Raw genomic sequence first — 17080 nt, forward strand, 5'->3', positions numbered from 1 at the left:
TCAACAGAGGCTCCCTAGCACTTTACCTGTAATTGTGGAACCAATTAATGACGGTGCTGGTCTTCAAGTTGAGCTGTGTGGCGAGCTCCTCAATGGTTTTTGGTGATGGGTATGGCTTTTGCTGATAGGCTCGCTTCAGAGCTTCTTTCTCTTCTGGGGCCAACACAACTCGCGGCTTCTTTAGCTGATGCTGCGGCTGTGGACTGGCCCCCTGGCTGTAATCGATGCCCGCCGAAGAAGACTCTGAAGGCTGGCTGTCGCTGACCGAGCTGTGCCTTCGCTTCATGTACGCTGAAAGACAAAAAGGAAACCACAGGGATCATTTCAGGCACAAAGCCATGGAACTGGGAGAGCCGGCATGTATGAAAGGACAGACTGGTAAGCACATGGCAGTGTGGGTGCAGTGGTTAGAGTGCTGGGCTAGGACCTGGGGAGCCAGTGTTCAAATCTCCATTCAGCTATGGCGTTCGCTGGCCAACCTTGGGCCAGCCACCGTCTTTCAGCCTAACATACCTCACTGGGTTGAAATGGACTGAAATTGGAGTGGGGTTGGGGCAGAGAACCATGTATGACACTTTGAGCTCCTTGGAGGAAAAGTGGGATATAAATGTATTATTAACCATCATAAACCAAAGCCAGGATCAGATTGGCAGAGCTCATGGTCACTCTTGCCCTGGCTCTAGCCATTTTTGAGATTAAAATGGTGGGCAGTTGGGGCCTCTGGGGAGCTGGCTGGCACTGCCCTTTGCTTTGTAGCATGTGCCAATTGGCAACATTGCCTGCCAGCCAGGGAAGGAAGAGAGAAAGGGCGGAGGTAGGAGAAATCACAGCTAAGTTTATTAAATTACTAAGTAACAACAACACGTGCAGTACATTTTCTCGTAATCTTTACAGAAATGCAGCAAGTATTAATATCTCTACTTTGGAGTGTGTTGGTGTGTTGAGGTTTTGCCCCCAGGTCACCTGGTGAGTTCTTGGCAGAGGTACAATTTTGCACCTTACATCTCAGGATTCATAGATGCTTTGCTACACCAGTTTTCAATTTATGCTCAAGGGATGTCAGGTTGCAGACTTGCCCCGGAGCTCCGTAGATCTGGTGTCAGTAAGGGTTGGCAGCAGTGATGCTAGATGGACCAATGGTCCTAACGTGGTGTAAGGTAACTCATTATAGCCATTTTACAGATGGGTATAGTTGGCAATAGGGATGTGGGTGGCGCTGTGGGTTAAACCACAGAGCCTAGGACTTGCCGATCAGAAGGTCGGCGGTTCGAATCCCCCTGACGGGGTGAGCTCTTGTTGCTTGGTCCCTGCTCCTGCCAACCTAGCAGTTCGAAAGCACGTCAAAGTGCAAGTAGATAAATAGGTACCGCTCCGGTGGGAAGGTAAACGGCATTTCCGTGCACTGCTCTGGTTCACCAGAAGCGGCTTAGTCATGCTGGCCACATGACCCAGAAGCTGTAGGCCGGCTCCCTCGGCCAATAAAGCGAGATGAGCGCTGTAACCCCAGAGTCGGCCATGACTGGACCTAATGGTCAGGGTCCCTTTACCTTATAGTTGGCAATGCAGCCTGTCTGTGTTGAGTCTCCCACCTGCTCAATAACCTGTACTGTAGGTTATTCCAGAGGTAGCTAATGCGGTGTCCTTCAGATGCTGTGGACCACATTGTCTACCCCAGGCTTATTTTAAGTCCCGGTGTTTACGGCAAAGGTAAGACATTGTGTCCAATCTCTAAGCCACTGGGGTAAATAAATTGTATGCTAATCTTTTGGTAAGTCAGGATAAACATTCCCAACTAATGATTTTTTGGGGGGGAGGGCGGGGAGCAGACAGGAGCTGAGGAGGGTCTGGTTCAGAATGAATCTCCCCCCCTGAATGAATATGATTAAACTGATGAAAATTTAAATGGGGGTGACGGTGAACTAGGCACTGTGAGTGTGCCTGGGCACAGAATGGCAGAGAGGCCAAAGCACTGCAGGTCGAAACAGAAGTGACGAAGATGCTTGATAAGCTTTTGACAATGTACCTCACCAAAGACTCCTAAGTAAGCTTAGCAGTTAAGGAGTAAGAAGAGAGGTTCTCTTGTGGATCAGGGGCTGATTTAAGTTGCAGGAAGCAAAAAGTAGGAATAAATGGACAGTTCTCTGAATAGAGAGATGTAGAAGCAGAACCACCCCACCAAAAGAATTGGTATTTTAACTTGTTCCTAAACGATCTAGAGTTAGGATTTAAGTGTTCAGGTGGCCAAGTCTGCTGATGATACTAGATTGTTCAGGGTCATTTTAAAAAATAGATTTTGTAGGAGTTCCAAAAGGACCTCTCCAAACTGTGTGAATGGATGGTAAAATGGAAAATGCAATTCAAAGTAAACAAGTATAAAAATGATTGATGCATGTCAGGGCAAAAAAATATTAATTTCACAAATATAGTCATGGAGTCTGAACTGGTGGTGCTAATTGTGTCTGGTCCGTCATTGCAAGTTCAGACCCCAAGAGCATGCAAGTTGAGAAATATATGCATAGCTGCAGGCGTGATGGAAATTACCTTTCTTTTCCATGCGTTTCATGTCCATCAACTTCTCCACGTTGTTGGGGTCGTTGAGCCATAGCTGCATGCGAACAAACGGCTCCCGGCCCTTCAAGCTCAGCTTGTGCCAGGGCTTGGGACGTGCCAGCAGATCTGAGACTGAACCTTGTGTTAGCCCCAGGATTGTCTCCCCAAACAGACGCTGACCTGCAAAGAAGCCAAACATCAAGTTGTATTTGTGCCATGGAGAGAGAAGACAATGCGATAGGAGAAGGCAACACAGACACACACATACATGAAAGCAAAAGGGGCCCAATGTCATTAAGGAACAGAACACCGTGCCAGTCAAGCCGTTTGGGCTTGTCCTGAAAAGAGAAGTGGCGCAGGACCACCTCTAGGGAGGTGCAGGCAGTTTGTAGGGGGAATCCGCAACTCCTTCAACCCACTGAAAGCTGTTCTACAATTTTAAAAAATCCCAACTGCACCATGTCACATTGAAGGTGGGAGCTGGCCACATTTTATATTCCACGTAGAATTCCTGGAATTTACTGAGCCAGCACATCAGGGTGTAGCCTGCAATAAATGTCTTGCCCTGGTGTGCTTGTTTTCTACATTAAGGGAGTGTTCTTTCTGACTCCCATGTCATGATACAGAAAGAATAATTTGTTTTTGTCAGAGCCTCCGCTTTTGACTCACTTCGGATTGATTCGGTTCTTGAACACGTAAAATAAAAGCCAGAGGATCCAATGACTTCACCACCAAACTTGGTGATGCCTGAAATCCTTTCTGATAATCTTCTCCGTATTGTTCCAATTTTGGTAGATGTGCTGCCGAAGCGAGCATGCCTGAAATCCTTTCTGCCCTTAGGATTCTCAGTCTGGGTGCATTTGAACTTCTGCCCACTGATTGAACACCTGACACTCCTGAGAATAATGGGCTGATATGAAGATAACATGTACAGGCCTAATTTTTACTTAATGCTAAGGCAAACTATAGCTTAGTGAGATCGAGCAAGCATGTAGTTACTCTACGGAGAGCTAAGCTGTAGTTTGGCTCAGTGTGTGTGAACGCAAGCTCATGGTTTGCCTTGATCTGAACAGCTGCAAACAAGGTGTGTCCTTGGTTTATTGCTAGTGGCTTGTTTGGGGAAGGCAGACCACAGGCCTGAGTTCACATACAATGCCAGGCCAAACTATGGCAGTGCAGCAACAGGAGAACCAAGACAGTTTGGTCTAGTGTTTTGTATGAACCGAGACAATATTATTTTTGGTATTATTATTTATCACTTATATAGTGCTCTTCAGGGTAGCTCAGTTGGTACAGCATGAGACTCTTAATCTTGGGGTTGTGGGTTCGAGTCCCATGTTGGGCAGAAGATTCCTGTATTGCAAGGGGTTGGACTAGATGACCCTTGTGATACCTCCAGATCTACAATTCTATGATTCTATGTACATGGTGCTTTTTAATCAACCTTAGTTACATGAATGCACGTCTTCTCCCCATGCTTTCCCCATCTGCATCCCTACTTGGCTATGGAAGTCTGATAATGACATTTCTCACGCATCTCCATGATTGCATATGCGAAAGTGTGTTGGGGTCAGGGTACCAAAATCCATACCTGGGGTGCTTAAAACTTAGAATTTTGTGAGCAGCTCTGAGGACTCCTATCAAAAAGTAGGATAGAAATCCACTCAGTGGCCAGGCTCCAAATATTTAGACCTTGCCTGGGCAAGTGAGAGGTTTAATACTGCCTGCCAATTGGAGGGGCTGATCTTATTTCTTTCTACACCTGAACTCTGAGGCCTGAGCTGTGGCAGTCCCCATAAACTCTAAATAGCTACGACACAGCCTCATGGGCATGAGCTTCCTGCTTCAAACTCCAGGGTATCGGAAGAAAATGTTATCCAAAAGAGCTACATCCAAACAAAACTTCCAAGGCCACAAGCAGATGTAAAAGAACAACCAAATTTTCACGAGTTTCTAATTAATCTGGGTGGTCTTGGCTTCCCCTTCAATGCTTTCTAAGCTACCAGGTTTCGGTTTTCAGCTGGGAAAATTAAAGGATTGATTCCCCTGGCTGGGAACACTTCCCACTGTTTAAGGTGAGGACCCTACAACGGAGATAATGGAAACAGGGAGCAGAAGCAGACTGAAACGATTTCCGACCCGTGTTTCCATCTCTGGCTCCTGCCACTCAGAGAACAGCAGATGCTCAAACTGTACTGCAGCTGGACTCCATAACAGCTCCATTCCATTAAGCTAATCGAAACCATTCAATCAATGACCCTAGTGATGCTCACCTTGGAGCCTTCCAAAGAATCTGCTAATAATTTCTCCTGCAAGTGTTTTTAAACTCTTAGTGCAGGTGGAGTTCTGCTACTGGCCATGTGGAATTTAGTATGTATCTTCCTTTAGGAAAGATTCCTCGTGAACAGTTCTCCCTTATAACCCTGCTTTAAGCTCAAGGCTTAGCTCCAATGCCTGGGAACAATGGCAACCGCCTCTGCCCTTTTGGCAACATGCTAATTATAAAGGCTCTTCATTTCATGATTACTGGGATGCTTCCATCTACCCTTGTTGGTGATCCCAGGCAAGAGTCTCGAAAGCGGGCAGAGATTACAAGGCACAGCAGAGATAGAAGCACCTCCTCTTCAATTGCCCATCCCATCCCATAGATGTAATTTGTGCAGCAATCTTTTTTACATGGGGGAAAAACACAGTGATATTTCCACTTGGAATATGTACCCCAGGCTGGCTGTTTCAGCAACCTATGCCTTATTGATCACAAGGCTTGCTTTTCAAACCCAATAGTAACTACAAATAGCCCTTTAGCTGAATTAGACCAAAGGCCTATCCAGCCTGTCACCCTGTTTCCTACAGTGACCTTGGAGAAGCCCATAAGCAGGGCACAAAGGCAATAGTCTTCTCCTGCTACTGTTCTGCGGCAACCAATATTCAGTGGTGCTCTGCCTCTGAAATTTAACCATCATAGTCAACTGCTGTAAATTGGCCTAATAGGAAGTTGGCATATACTGCTAGACCATTGGTCCACCTCTCATCATCCCCTGCACTGATTGACAGCAGCTGTTTCAGACAGGAGTCTTCCCTGGCTCTACCTGGAGATGTTTCTGTATGGATGGTCTTTTCCCTTATCCATCCATGAGTTGGACTAACCTGCACACAACTTTTTTTCCATGAAGCTGATTATAAAATGTCCTAAACAAACAAGCCCCTTTCAAAGTTATCTGAGACAGACATCATCGCTGTGCCAGCGAGATTCAAAATATAATTATGTGCTGTGTGAAGAACTTGAGACTGTCCTGAATCTCCTGCCAAGCAATTTCACCAAGTGATCTCCAGTGTCTATTCTTGAGACCACATTCACACACGAAGATAAACCTATTATGATGTGCATAAGCCACAATGGTCTTAAGACCACAATACAGTATCCTATCCCCTCACATGCTGCCAGGATGACAACTTTGGAAGCTCTAAGTTCACTAAACCAGGGCTTTCCATTTCCATTTCATTTGAACTGGGGGATCATGGTTCAACCCTAACTATGGTCAGTTTCAGCTTAAAAACAGATTGGTGTAGTATAAACACAGACAACTGGGAAACACTGGCCTGCGAGCGCTCCAACTGGAGAACAGCCTTGACCAAAGGTGGGCTTTGAAGACTCTCGAACTCAGGACGCAAGGGAGAAACGCGCTAAGAGGAAGGCATGCTTAGCAAACCCTCACCGTGATCAACTCCCACCCGGAAACCTATGTCCCCACTGTGGAAGGATGTGTGGATCCAGAATTGGCCTCCACAGTCACTTATGGACTCACTGTTAAAACTGTGTTTATGGAAGACAATTTTGCTCGGCTATGAATGATCACCAAAGAAGAAAGAAGAAGAAAAAAATTGACTTTAAAGCATGGGACTTGCCTCTTTAAATTAGTCATAGCAAGTGCAATGTATGATCTACAGTCTCAATGAAGGAGGAAGCTGTGGTTCACAAAAACTGAAAGGAAAAGCTTCTGAAGTCCATCCCAACCATGGGAGAGGAAGAAGCAAAGGACCCTGAGGCTGGCTGCAGCTTTTGCACGTCACAATAAGCCATAGTTTATGGTGCAAATGCAGTCTATATTGGTATTTACCAGCACATCTCCGTTGCTTAGAGATGTGGCTATATGTATATGTTATAATTCTGCGGAACTGCTGAAAGTAACATCATCTTCTTGAATATCTTAAGCTCTCATTCAAAAGGGGGCGAAGTCTACAAATATATAGTTAAAAGTGTGTGGGCAAAACCTGCTGAAAACTCAGAAGCTGACTTGGTGGATATAATAACTTTGTGGCTGGAGTGCCCCTTTCAATGAGTAGCTAAGTGAGAATAGTGCAGAATAAATTACACAAAATTTAAGTGAAATTGGGCAAAATGTGTTCAATTTGTGTAATTTAGACAGGCCGATCGCTTGGCTTTTCTCGATGCAGAGTTTGGTAACTCAACCCAGGAAACAGAGCAAACTCAGCCCCTATCCAGTGGTTAATCAGAATGTGACCTTGTGGCTGCTTAACGATACAAGGCAAGAATGACCACACGACACCTGCTCTGCGCTGTCTGCCCCCCGTCCCTTGCCAAGCAGTTGACTGACTGAAGTTAAGACAGGACTACTACTGTAAGAATCTAAAAGTAGGGCTCTCCTACATTGCAGATAATGGCTCTGGAGGCGCTGTGAATCCTGCCACCATACTGCAGCTGACCAGGAGTTTGCTGCTCCTTCCAAATATTTTTTTTCTATTCCTCCCTCTATCCCAGGAGTGGGGAGGATGTTGCCCTCCAGAAGTTGCAGGAGTACAACTCCCATCCATCCCTGACAACAGAGGCCAACCATTTCTGGAAGGCTACTCAGGTTCCCCATCCCTGCTGTGTCCCTTCAAATAAGCTCTGCACCCCACAGGTACTTCTAAAAAGATACTGCTGTTTTCACTCAGTGTATCTTTTGTTGTTGTTGCTTTCTACATATTTTTGCTCTTACACCCTTGCTGTACTCTATCTGTCTGTCTGTCTGTCTGACTATCTGACTATCTATCTATCTATCTATCTATCTATCTATCTATCTATCTATCTATTCATGGTTTTATGCTTTTATGGAGCAGACCTCAGCAACAGGAGCATGTTAACATAAACATAACTAATTATAAATCATGCCTGTGAGACATCTGAAAGGACACCTTACTTAAATACAGGAAATCCTGCTTGTGCAGATTCACACAGTACCTGCTAACTATGTCATTGCTGGCATCCGGTTAGCTTCCAGGTACAATACAACGTGATTCTGTGCCCAGAAAAGAGCTCAAAACCATGGGTGGGGAACTTGGGACTCTCCAGATGTCGCTGGAATACAATTCCTGTAAGCCCCTGGTCGGGGCTGTTGGGAGTTTGAGTTCAACCATATCTGGAGAGCTCCCCACCCCTGACTTAAATGGTCTGGTCTAGAGCAGAGGTCTTCTGCCTGTCTAAGATCACTTAGCCACATTGCTGCTTGACTAGTACCACATATGGTAAACAGTGGATCCCATATTGCAATTTTAGTTTAAAAATTAATACATGTTTGGCCTAAGTGTCATTCCCAGGTCTACTGGTATCTTATTTTACTTTATCAAAATGTACATACTACTCGATTGTATAAAACCCTCTAAGTGGGCTCAGGGATTGCCTTTTTTTGTACAAAGCTCACTGGTGAGATCCTGCTCCTGGGCTCTTGGCTTCCTGTGACTATGAAGCTGACACTCTGTCCCTGTCAGCCTTGTACTTAAGGTCTTCCAATGAGAGCCTGCTCCAAAATCCAACTTACGGGGAAGCTAACTTCACCAGGAAAAGGCTCTCCTAATACTTAATATTTTTAAAATAAATAAGTGTATTTATTTGCTGCCATCTCACAGAACATCAGGGCAGTGTACAGCAACTTAAAAAAAAAACACAACAACCTTTAAAAGTGGAACGGACTCCCTCTGGAAGTTGTGGACTCTCCTTCCTAGGAAGTTTTTAAGCAGAGGCCACCCGTCATGGATGCTTAATTGATATTTCTGCATTGCAGGGGGTTGGAGCAGGTGACCCTGGGGCTTCCTTCCAACTTTACAATACTCTGATTCCATGAAAAGTAATTTTTATTTTATTTCACAACATTGATATACCGCTTGGCTCTAAAAGCCCTGATGCCCTGGAATTCCCTTCCAAGAGGAGTTGGCTAAACCTGTAGCCTTTCAGATGCTGCTGGCCTACAAACTCCCATCAGCTCAGCCAGCCTGACAACTGGGAGGGCTGCAGGTTAGCCACCCCTGCCATGCAGCCTCCTCCGTGCTGTCTTTCAGGAAACGTTTTAAAAATTTGGAAACTCGGATTCTGCCTTGCTACTGCTATGATATACTGTGATGTGCTGTTCTGTTCAACTGTACAATTATGTGGTTTGATCTTTTTTATCGTTGCATATAATTTCCACAGTGTTGTTAAGGTGCGAGTGTTTGTGTGGAGTTTTAGAAATGTAGACAGAATGGGTTGGATCTAGAGGGCATGTGTCTGCCGCAGGATTAGCAGAAGCCAGTTTTCCCCCCACCCCACCTCCTCCTAATCACAGCCTTGCTTACTAAGCCAGGTGATCACAGTGGTCTTAAACTAGAAAAAGAAAACAAAGGAGAGCCGCTAGCGACCTTGGCTGAGACAGATACAGACAACCAGGGGCCCCAAAACAGAGGTGCTTCCGCCCTTAGCTAATCTAGAGATTTAGGCAAACAGAGGGCAAAAAGGAAACATTGAAATATTGTTCCACACCTAATGCAAGGTTTGGGGTACATTTCTTGCCTCTTCTGCTGCGTTTTAGGCTTGTCAGCCACGCTGTAGAAAAACAAAAATCATGGAGGGGGGAAAAAGATTTATGTAAAGTGACATCAGAACAATAGTTAATAAAAGCACTTTTAAAAATGTTCCTCCTGCAGCACAAGAGGACACAGAATCAGGGACCCTGGTTTTCTGCACACTCTGAAACACGCTGAGAATTTGGCTTCCGGTGTAGAATCCAGAGGAGCCAACCTACTCTGGAGAAGCCCCGGTTTAATTTTTATATTATTTTTAAAAGTGAGCAAGCTTCTAGCTCTCAAGGATAGGGGGGAAAAAACTGAAAAAAATGTATTAATCTGTTAAAGTTCCTGAAACTAGAAGGGGTCTGGGTGGGTGGAAGGGGGGAAGGGATGATTTTACAGCTCCCTGATCCTAACTGCAGCCCACCAATTCACCCAGAGTACCCAAGCACCTCCTTCCCCTTTACGGACTTTGTCGCTGTACTAGTTTGCAATTTGGAGTACATCTTCTAGAGCAGGCGGCAGTGCCTTAAATTGCTAAGGACCCACCTTAGATTTTGCTGAGTTTGCATCCATAATCTGTGCACCCACAGTCAATTGTTTCTACCTGCACAATTGATTCTGCTCATAGTAAACCTGCTGCTTTTGGCTTTTCTGGTTGCAGAATGACTTACAGTAAACCAGCGTCCCTGCATATATAGCATGCAACGACAATGCATCCAAAACCCTACAGGCCCTCGTCTGCATCACCCTTTCAGACTGGCAGGATGTGACTTCACCCCAACAGAATGGGAAACCCATCATCTTAAATTTGAGCAGTTTAAGCTACAGGTCCTGGCATGACTGGAGTTCAGTCCCACAATTTTTAATAGCATTGAGTAGATAGCACATTTTAATCTAAGATGGCAATCAAGTTATTCTGCAATTGGCTAAGAACTGGGAAGCCAGCATTACGGAAGGCTGCCATTTGGAAACAGTAGAAACTAAGCTTCTGAAAGGGTCATATTATCTAAGAGAGAGAAAGGATACCTAAAGGGTAGCCGCATTTCTACATCAACAACTGCACATTTTCTGATGACATGTACTTCAATGGACCCAATTTACATCTGGTTTTGGTACCATCAGAGCAACTGTGCTACGTTATCAGAATTTCTGTAACCAATACAGCTTGGTTGTGTAAAGATGGGTAGATAAACATTATACACAATTTCTGCAGTTTTAGAAAAATGTATTTTTTCAGCATATCCATAGCTATTAATATCAAATTAGTTTCTGTACTCCCCCAGTCTTGGGAGTAATAAGAAACTGATCAAAGACAATCTGCCTCTGCCCCACTCTACATGAATAAAATTCCCTGACATCTTAATTTTACAAAGTTACCAGTTTTCCCCCTTCACCGTGACATAACCAGTACAGAGGGATGCCTACAAATATGAGATCTCATTGTAAGGAATGGTTGTCATGGAGTATTGGCTCTTTCGCCTTATCCCGCAAAGCAGTGTGAACTGTGATGGCGACGGCTGCCAGCCTGCAACCCAACTAACTGTAGAGCGGGTCTCCCCTCTGGGTTGGGGAAATCGAGAGCAGTGGTTCCCAATTAGCTAAGTACTGAGGACCTCCTGTTTTTCAAACCAAGTCATGGACCCCCTACTTTTGATAGCTTTATGGTAGTTTTTATTATGTGAATGGTGCACAGAACCCCTGGGTGGGTTACGTCCACCCACCAGTGGGGAACGGCTGATCTAAAGTGTTAGGAATCCATGCTAGTTGCTTCCTGTTTCTGCACAACAGCTTGATCTCATGCCGTTCCAGCAATGTGCGGATCACGGAATCAGCTGGGATTGCTAGGATCAGGTGGGTACTGCCATGCTAGCATCACAGGCACACAATCCAGCTGGAGTGGTCAGTACCTATGTGATCCTGGCTAACCCTCTAAATTCAGTCATCTAAGTATGATGGGATCCTGCGCCAGGGAAAGCACAATCATGCCATTTAATGTAGTGGTTGAGATGTAGCCACAACTAAAAGGAAAGATATCTGTGAGAAGGACACCAACCACATCCTTCCTGGAAATCTGCCCTGAACCACAAGCAATGAATAAACCCTCTTTTACTGTGCCACAATAGGAACTACCTCTGATAATGCACTCCAAACACCGCCACCTAATCTATGGATATCTAAGAGAGGCCTTGCTAGAAGCAACATAGAACGCAACATGCTCCGTGCTCACATGTCATCACCTCACATGGAGTTCTTTGCCATATGGGTGGTAATACATACCTTCTTGATTTCCACCTCCAGGAAATTCCCTTCTTCCAACAACTAAAATAGCTATCTGGTCAGTTCAGCCCTTTCAGACCTGGAACTCACTTTTCACTGACTACAGCAATGGGCCCATTTTAAATGTTTACTGTGTTTGCCAAACTTTTTGCCTGCTCCTACTTTCTCTTTTTTTTTTAAAAAAGGACAAGAAGTGGCAATGGTGCTAGTGGAGCAACTCATAGTAAGCTGGAGCATGACTCAGTTTGGTCACACAAGCCACTGAAGAGCAACGATCTGAAGCATTTTTTATTTTTAAATTTTAAAGAATGATTCTGTATACTTGGGTGCTTTTGATTTGCTTTTCCCAGATCTTGGAATTAGTGTCCACAGCAACAAAGCCACTCATCATATAAAGAATGCTGAGATATGTGGCATTTGGATAATGTCATAAAGTAGCAAGGAAATTTTGCAGGAACCGTATTAACTTCATCTAGTTCATGGAATAGTTTCCAACTGATTTGCTCCTGACCCAGTTACCTAAGCTGGCTTTAAAAAGGTTCCTGTTTCCAACATTATTTATGAAAAACAAAGATTTTTTTTAAAAAAAGAACTGTTCTCTTAGAACAATCAGAAGCAGTAAAAAGATATTTACCCAGGTTGTTGTCTGTCAGCACCTCTTTGACCCGCTTTGTGATGCCGTAGGTATCCAGTTCCGGTGACATAGCGACCAGTTCTTGAATGCTGAGTGATGAATGGCCAGAGAGGGGCAATGGCGTTGTGGACTGGGACTCTGAAGCGGACGCCTCACTCGACTCCTGCAGCTTGCCCTCCTTACTTGTCTCTATGGCAGGACACGGCTGCTGGACCAGTTCCGTCAGGCTCTTCACAGATTCGCTGGAGCTCATGGGGGACTCGGGAGCAGGACTGCAGCTGGCAGATGTCTTTGGGGTGCTTTCTGCAAATCAGCAGGGGAAACAAATAGGGAAAACCTGGCTTAGGCAAAAGACTACTTCATCGAGGTCTTCCTTCCAGACTTCTTATTGCTTGTAAGAAGAGTCAACAACCTCATGTTCTCCAAGTTCACCCTTAACCCCTCCATTTCCCACTTTCAGAAATTCCTAGGTTTGCTTGCATGCAACCGGCAACCCCACAGTCTACGGCGCCATGATTTAAATACCAATTTGGAGAAGCCATCCTTGCATGTACATCAATGCAAAAAGTAAGCAAACCTACATTTCAATGCTATAAAAAGACACACGTAGCAATTAACATGCAAAGCCTATCTTATTCTAAGGCAAACCACGGACTCAGCCCCCAACTCTGCCTTGCAGCAGCTTTCCAAAGTTACCAGCAGAGACTGAACCTGGGACCTTTTGCATGCAAAGCATTTCCCCACCATGTAAGTCAGCAGTCCTACATAATATACCAGGAGCCTGGCGCTCCATATTGCTAGAACCCTTATTAGCTTCCGTATTATCTGAACACTAACACCTGGGTCGGAAGAGTGGAACATTCAGCCTTTCATTTTCTACAAAATTCTAAACACAACCAACAATGCAAACGAAAAGCTTGCACCAGTGTAAGAACGTGGCATTTCGGTCTTCATAAAGTTGATGTAAGGATGCAGGGGAACCCCAAAACAATGCCACATTTCCGTTACTCCTTCTCAAGTGTATATATTCAGTTCGTCTCTGGCATTTCTGCCATTTCCCAAGTTCCCAAGTTAGCCTTAGTTAAAGAGGAGGGTTTTTTGTTTTGGTGATGAAACTAGCCAGAACTGAGCCAGAAATGGCACCTTTTATTTTTTGCTGTTCAGCTGGGCTTTGCAAATGGAAGGAATGGGAGGGAGCCTTCAGCTGGCTAGGGCGGAAAATCATCTGCCCTTAGTGTGCATGTATTTATGTGCATTTTTCTGAGGAGGGGGCTCCATGGCTTTCATCAGATTCTCAGAGGGGTCTATGACCCCAAAAAGGTTGAAAACCCCTGTCTTAGGAAGGAGAATGCCCCTACGGGTGTGAAGGAGACCAGGGTGGGTGGGGAGAAGGGAGGGTGGGCTTTTTACTTTAAAGCAAAGAGAGATCATGCGGGTGCTGCCACCTTGTGAAGTGCCTGGAAAGAAGCAGGTTTTGAGATTTTTCTGCTTCTCCCAACCTTCTTCATGCCAACAGAACTTACTGCTTGCTATAACTAAGGAGCAAGCGACTCGAGAAGCAACACACAAAGGAAGGAGATTTTTACTTTATTTTTAAAAAACCTCTTCCCACCTCTGCAGGTGATGGCTTCCTTGTCAGAGCAGCAGCGAAGGGGAATGAACAGGACTCAAGAAGCAACACAAGCTGGTTTTTAAAAGCTCCCTGTGCATCATTCCCTCCATTTCTATCTTTTTCAGGGATCTGATTGCTGCTGCTACCAGCAGTACATTAAAGTAGCCTTTTAAAAAACCCTCCAGCTTATCCCCCCCCCCAACCCCTTGCAATCATCAGGCTGAAATTGATGGGCCTCTGGTGGCCTTGCCTGCTTACATGACCAGCTCAAGAGGAACAGGGGGCTGGGCTGGAGAAAATGGCTGGCCGGCCAGCGTAACTTAAAAAGAGAAAGGTTGTTCTGGATAGGGGAGGGGGAAGCAGGGCTGCATGTGTGTGTGTGTTGCTAATTATGGTTTAATATGACCTGGCAACTCTCCCCCTTGGTTGCTTGCCCCAATTTTGCCTGCTTAGTGCTGATGCTGCTCTTCGTCTGGGAGCCCTTGCTCTTAGACAAACCATGCATTTCTCTGCATTTCCTCTATGATGCCCTGCATTTTCTGAAAACTGGAGGGGGGTGTATGTGTGCGCGCGCATGTGCTACTTATGACTTGATTTGATTTGACATATGATAAGTACAGTGATAGCTGTTGCACATTTTTATGTGGGCATACTAAGTAAAGAAGTGGATTGTACCCTCGATACTGTGATGCTTGAAGGAATATTATTATCTGAACCTGTTGGTAAAGGAACTGCCTGTTTTGTTTAATGGGATTTATTTCTGCCCTGGCAGCAGCAGCGATCCTATGCACCATGTAGCTGGCTTAAAATAAGTTACTGTTGTATTGTGGAACCAGCTTATTCAGTAATAATAGAGGTTCGTCACTGGTAAGCAAGGTGCACTCTGTACATGGTTTTGCCTTTTATTTCTGAGGCTCAAAGATACTAATTATGCTCCTCTCTGCTCAGATCTATATGAGGAAGCTGTGGATGACCAGGAGGGGTTGGTGGGGCAAATATAAACCTTTATTACTATTAACTTTGAGCAGGAACTTGAACACATTCCTGCTTACCCAGACATTGATAGCCGAAATATACCGTTCCTGGCAACCTTGAAATTGTTAGCTGCAAGGATCTGTGATTGTTTTAAACATGTTATGTATGTTTTTAAAATGTTTTAGATTTGCTTTTAAACAGGTTCTTATTTTTAATTGGCTTGTTTTGCCACTTTAGTGTTTATTGCCCAGGGCTCCTTTGGCAGGAACAGAAGTACAGAAATGTGAAAGATGAATAAAAAATAATACAGAAAAGACGGAGTTGTAGGTTGCAAAATTACCGTATTTTTTGCTCTATAAGACTCACTTTTTCCCTCCTAAAAAGTAAGGGGAAATGTGTGTGCGTCTTATGGAGCGAATGCAGGCTGCACAGCTATCCCAGAAGCCAGAACAGCAAGAGGGATTGCTGCTTTCACTGCACAGCGATCCCTCTTGCTGTTCTGGCTTCTGAGATTCAGAATATTTTTTTTCTTGTTTTCCTCCTCCAAAAACTAGGTGCGTCTTGTGGTCTGGTGTGTCTTATAGAGAGAAAAATACGGTAGTTATCCTGCACACCTCCATTTGTGGCTCTGCTGCCACAATGCTAATAATTTATTTGCCACCATCAGCAGTGCTGGGAGGAGGGGTGCTTGGTGAGAGCAATATATATGGGGAGGAAGGAATATGGAAATAACTCTCTCTCCGTGTCTCCCTCCCTCTTCATCAGAACAGTGCTTTTCCTCAGTGCAGGAAATCAAAGAAATTTGGTGTTGGGGCAGGGAGGGGTCAGACACCCATGGAAGTCCCCTAAGTGCTGCATACAGCCTGCAGGTTGCTCACATGTGCTGTATTACCAAAACTAAGATGAAATAACTCCCAGAATTCTTTGCTTCTGTCCCCAGCTCCGCCGCCCCCATCCGCTGGTATGACTCTATATTTTTATTCTTATTTCTGTTATTATTGCTGCCCAGTTTTTGACCTTAGATCAAGGTCAGGGCTAAAATGAAACTCTACGTTGCTTCTTAATGAACGATCTCTCGTCAATAAACAAAAAGAGGTGTCGATATATTAACTTCTGACAGCGTAGCAAGAAAAGTGGCGTAGGAGTTGGGAAAGTAATTGCCAAAGGAATGTCTCATTAAGTAGTACAGACAAACAGTCTTGGTTTTGTCTTGGGTTTTGTTTTTGTCCCTGTATGGCAAACAAAAAACCAGTGGGTATTAACATTTCTTTCAAGAACACAGAGCTGCCAGGACATACTGTCTGTCTCATTCTTGTGAAGAGCTTCACAAGAACTGTACTCTTCCAGAAGTGTACTCCTAATAAATCTGCACGCTGCACATTCTCCAATATTTCATGGACAGAAGTGGTGTGTCCCTGTAACCACCCTATTCTCAGAGCAAAATGATCAATGCTTCACTTCATTCCAAATTACTGCAAACTCCATTTACATTTTTTTTAAACGGACCACTACTGTTTTTTGTTTTTCTTTAAGCATTTAAACTTCACTATGCGTCTGGCTGAACGTACTGGTGGCAGAAGGGAAGCTGCCCACAGACATTTTGTGATCATTTATTCATTAATCTTTATGGGTTTAAAATCAACACTTAGACACACAACAGAAGCTTGAAAAAAGAAAAAAAGAAAAGCAAAAGAAACAAAAGAAGCACAATGCATCTCTTACAAAAACAACAATAGAACAATACATCACAAATTCACAAAAATGTTCCATCAACGTCCGACTTCCTTGATATAGAGTCGGCCTGCATTCATGCCCCTCCCCGCACTTAGAGCTATCAAATGAATGCTACTTTTGTGTGTGCTAGCAGAAGTTTAAAAAGCACTTCCAACATCTTCTGAAAAGACAAAATAGGGATAGGAGATAGAGAATATTGTATCTGGGATAGGTACAAGAAGACGTGGGCTGTTGGAGTAGGGGCAGAGGAGATAATTATTTCTAATCTGTGCCGGTTTCACAAAATGCTCATTTTTGCATCTGTTCAGTTCCATTTCAGCATATATATATATTTTTAAAAACCAGTACCGAGATTCATATTATCTTAATGCACATTCTTTTTTAAAAAATACACCGTGAATTATGCATTTTAGAAAGACATTTTGATCATGTTTTGAGAAGAGAACTGTATCGTGAAATCTGAAGACGTGTGAGAC

At 44.3% G+C, this 17080-nt stretch overlaps 1 protein-coding gene and 1 long non-coding RNA gene across 16 annotated transcripts in view; one reads left to right on the forward strand and one right to left on the reverse strand.

The window, feature by feature from the left end:
• LOC310750251 overlaps positions 1–17080 on the forward strand; it is a 345492-nt gene that overhangs the window by 41553 nt on the left and 286859 nt on the right. The window lies entirely within an intron of this gene.
• The window catches only part of CUX1 (cut like homeobox 1), a 256957-nt gene that overhangs the window by 35712 nt on the left and 204165 nt on the right, over positions 1–17080 (reverse strand). For 8 of the 15 annotated variants that reach the window (XM_083587395.1, XM_083587392.1, XM_083587401.1 and 5 more), the window contains 4 exons: positions 12284–12586; positions 9344–9406; positions 2542–2730; positions 27–291 (listed from right to left, as the gene is read on the reverse strand). The exons of 1 other annotated variant lie outside the window; for it this stretch is intronic. In XM_083587395.1, coding sequence (XP_083443521.1) covers positions 27–291; positions 2542–2730; positions 9344–9406; positions 12284–12586 — 820 coding nt within the window. The remainder of the gene's footprint in view (positions 1–26; positions 292–2541; positions 2731–9343; positions 9407–12283; positions 12587–17080) is intronic. 6 more of the 15 variants (XM_083587393.1, XM_083587391.1, XM_083587400.1 and 3 more) reach the window with 1 other exon arrangement.

This window comes from Podarcis filfolensis, assembly GCF_964270895.1.
Source record: "Podarcis filfolensis genome assembly, chromosome: 15".
Classification (NCBI taxonomy): Eukaryota; Metazoa; Chordata; class Lepidosauria; order Squamata; family Lacertidae; genus Podarcis; species Podarcis filfolensis.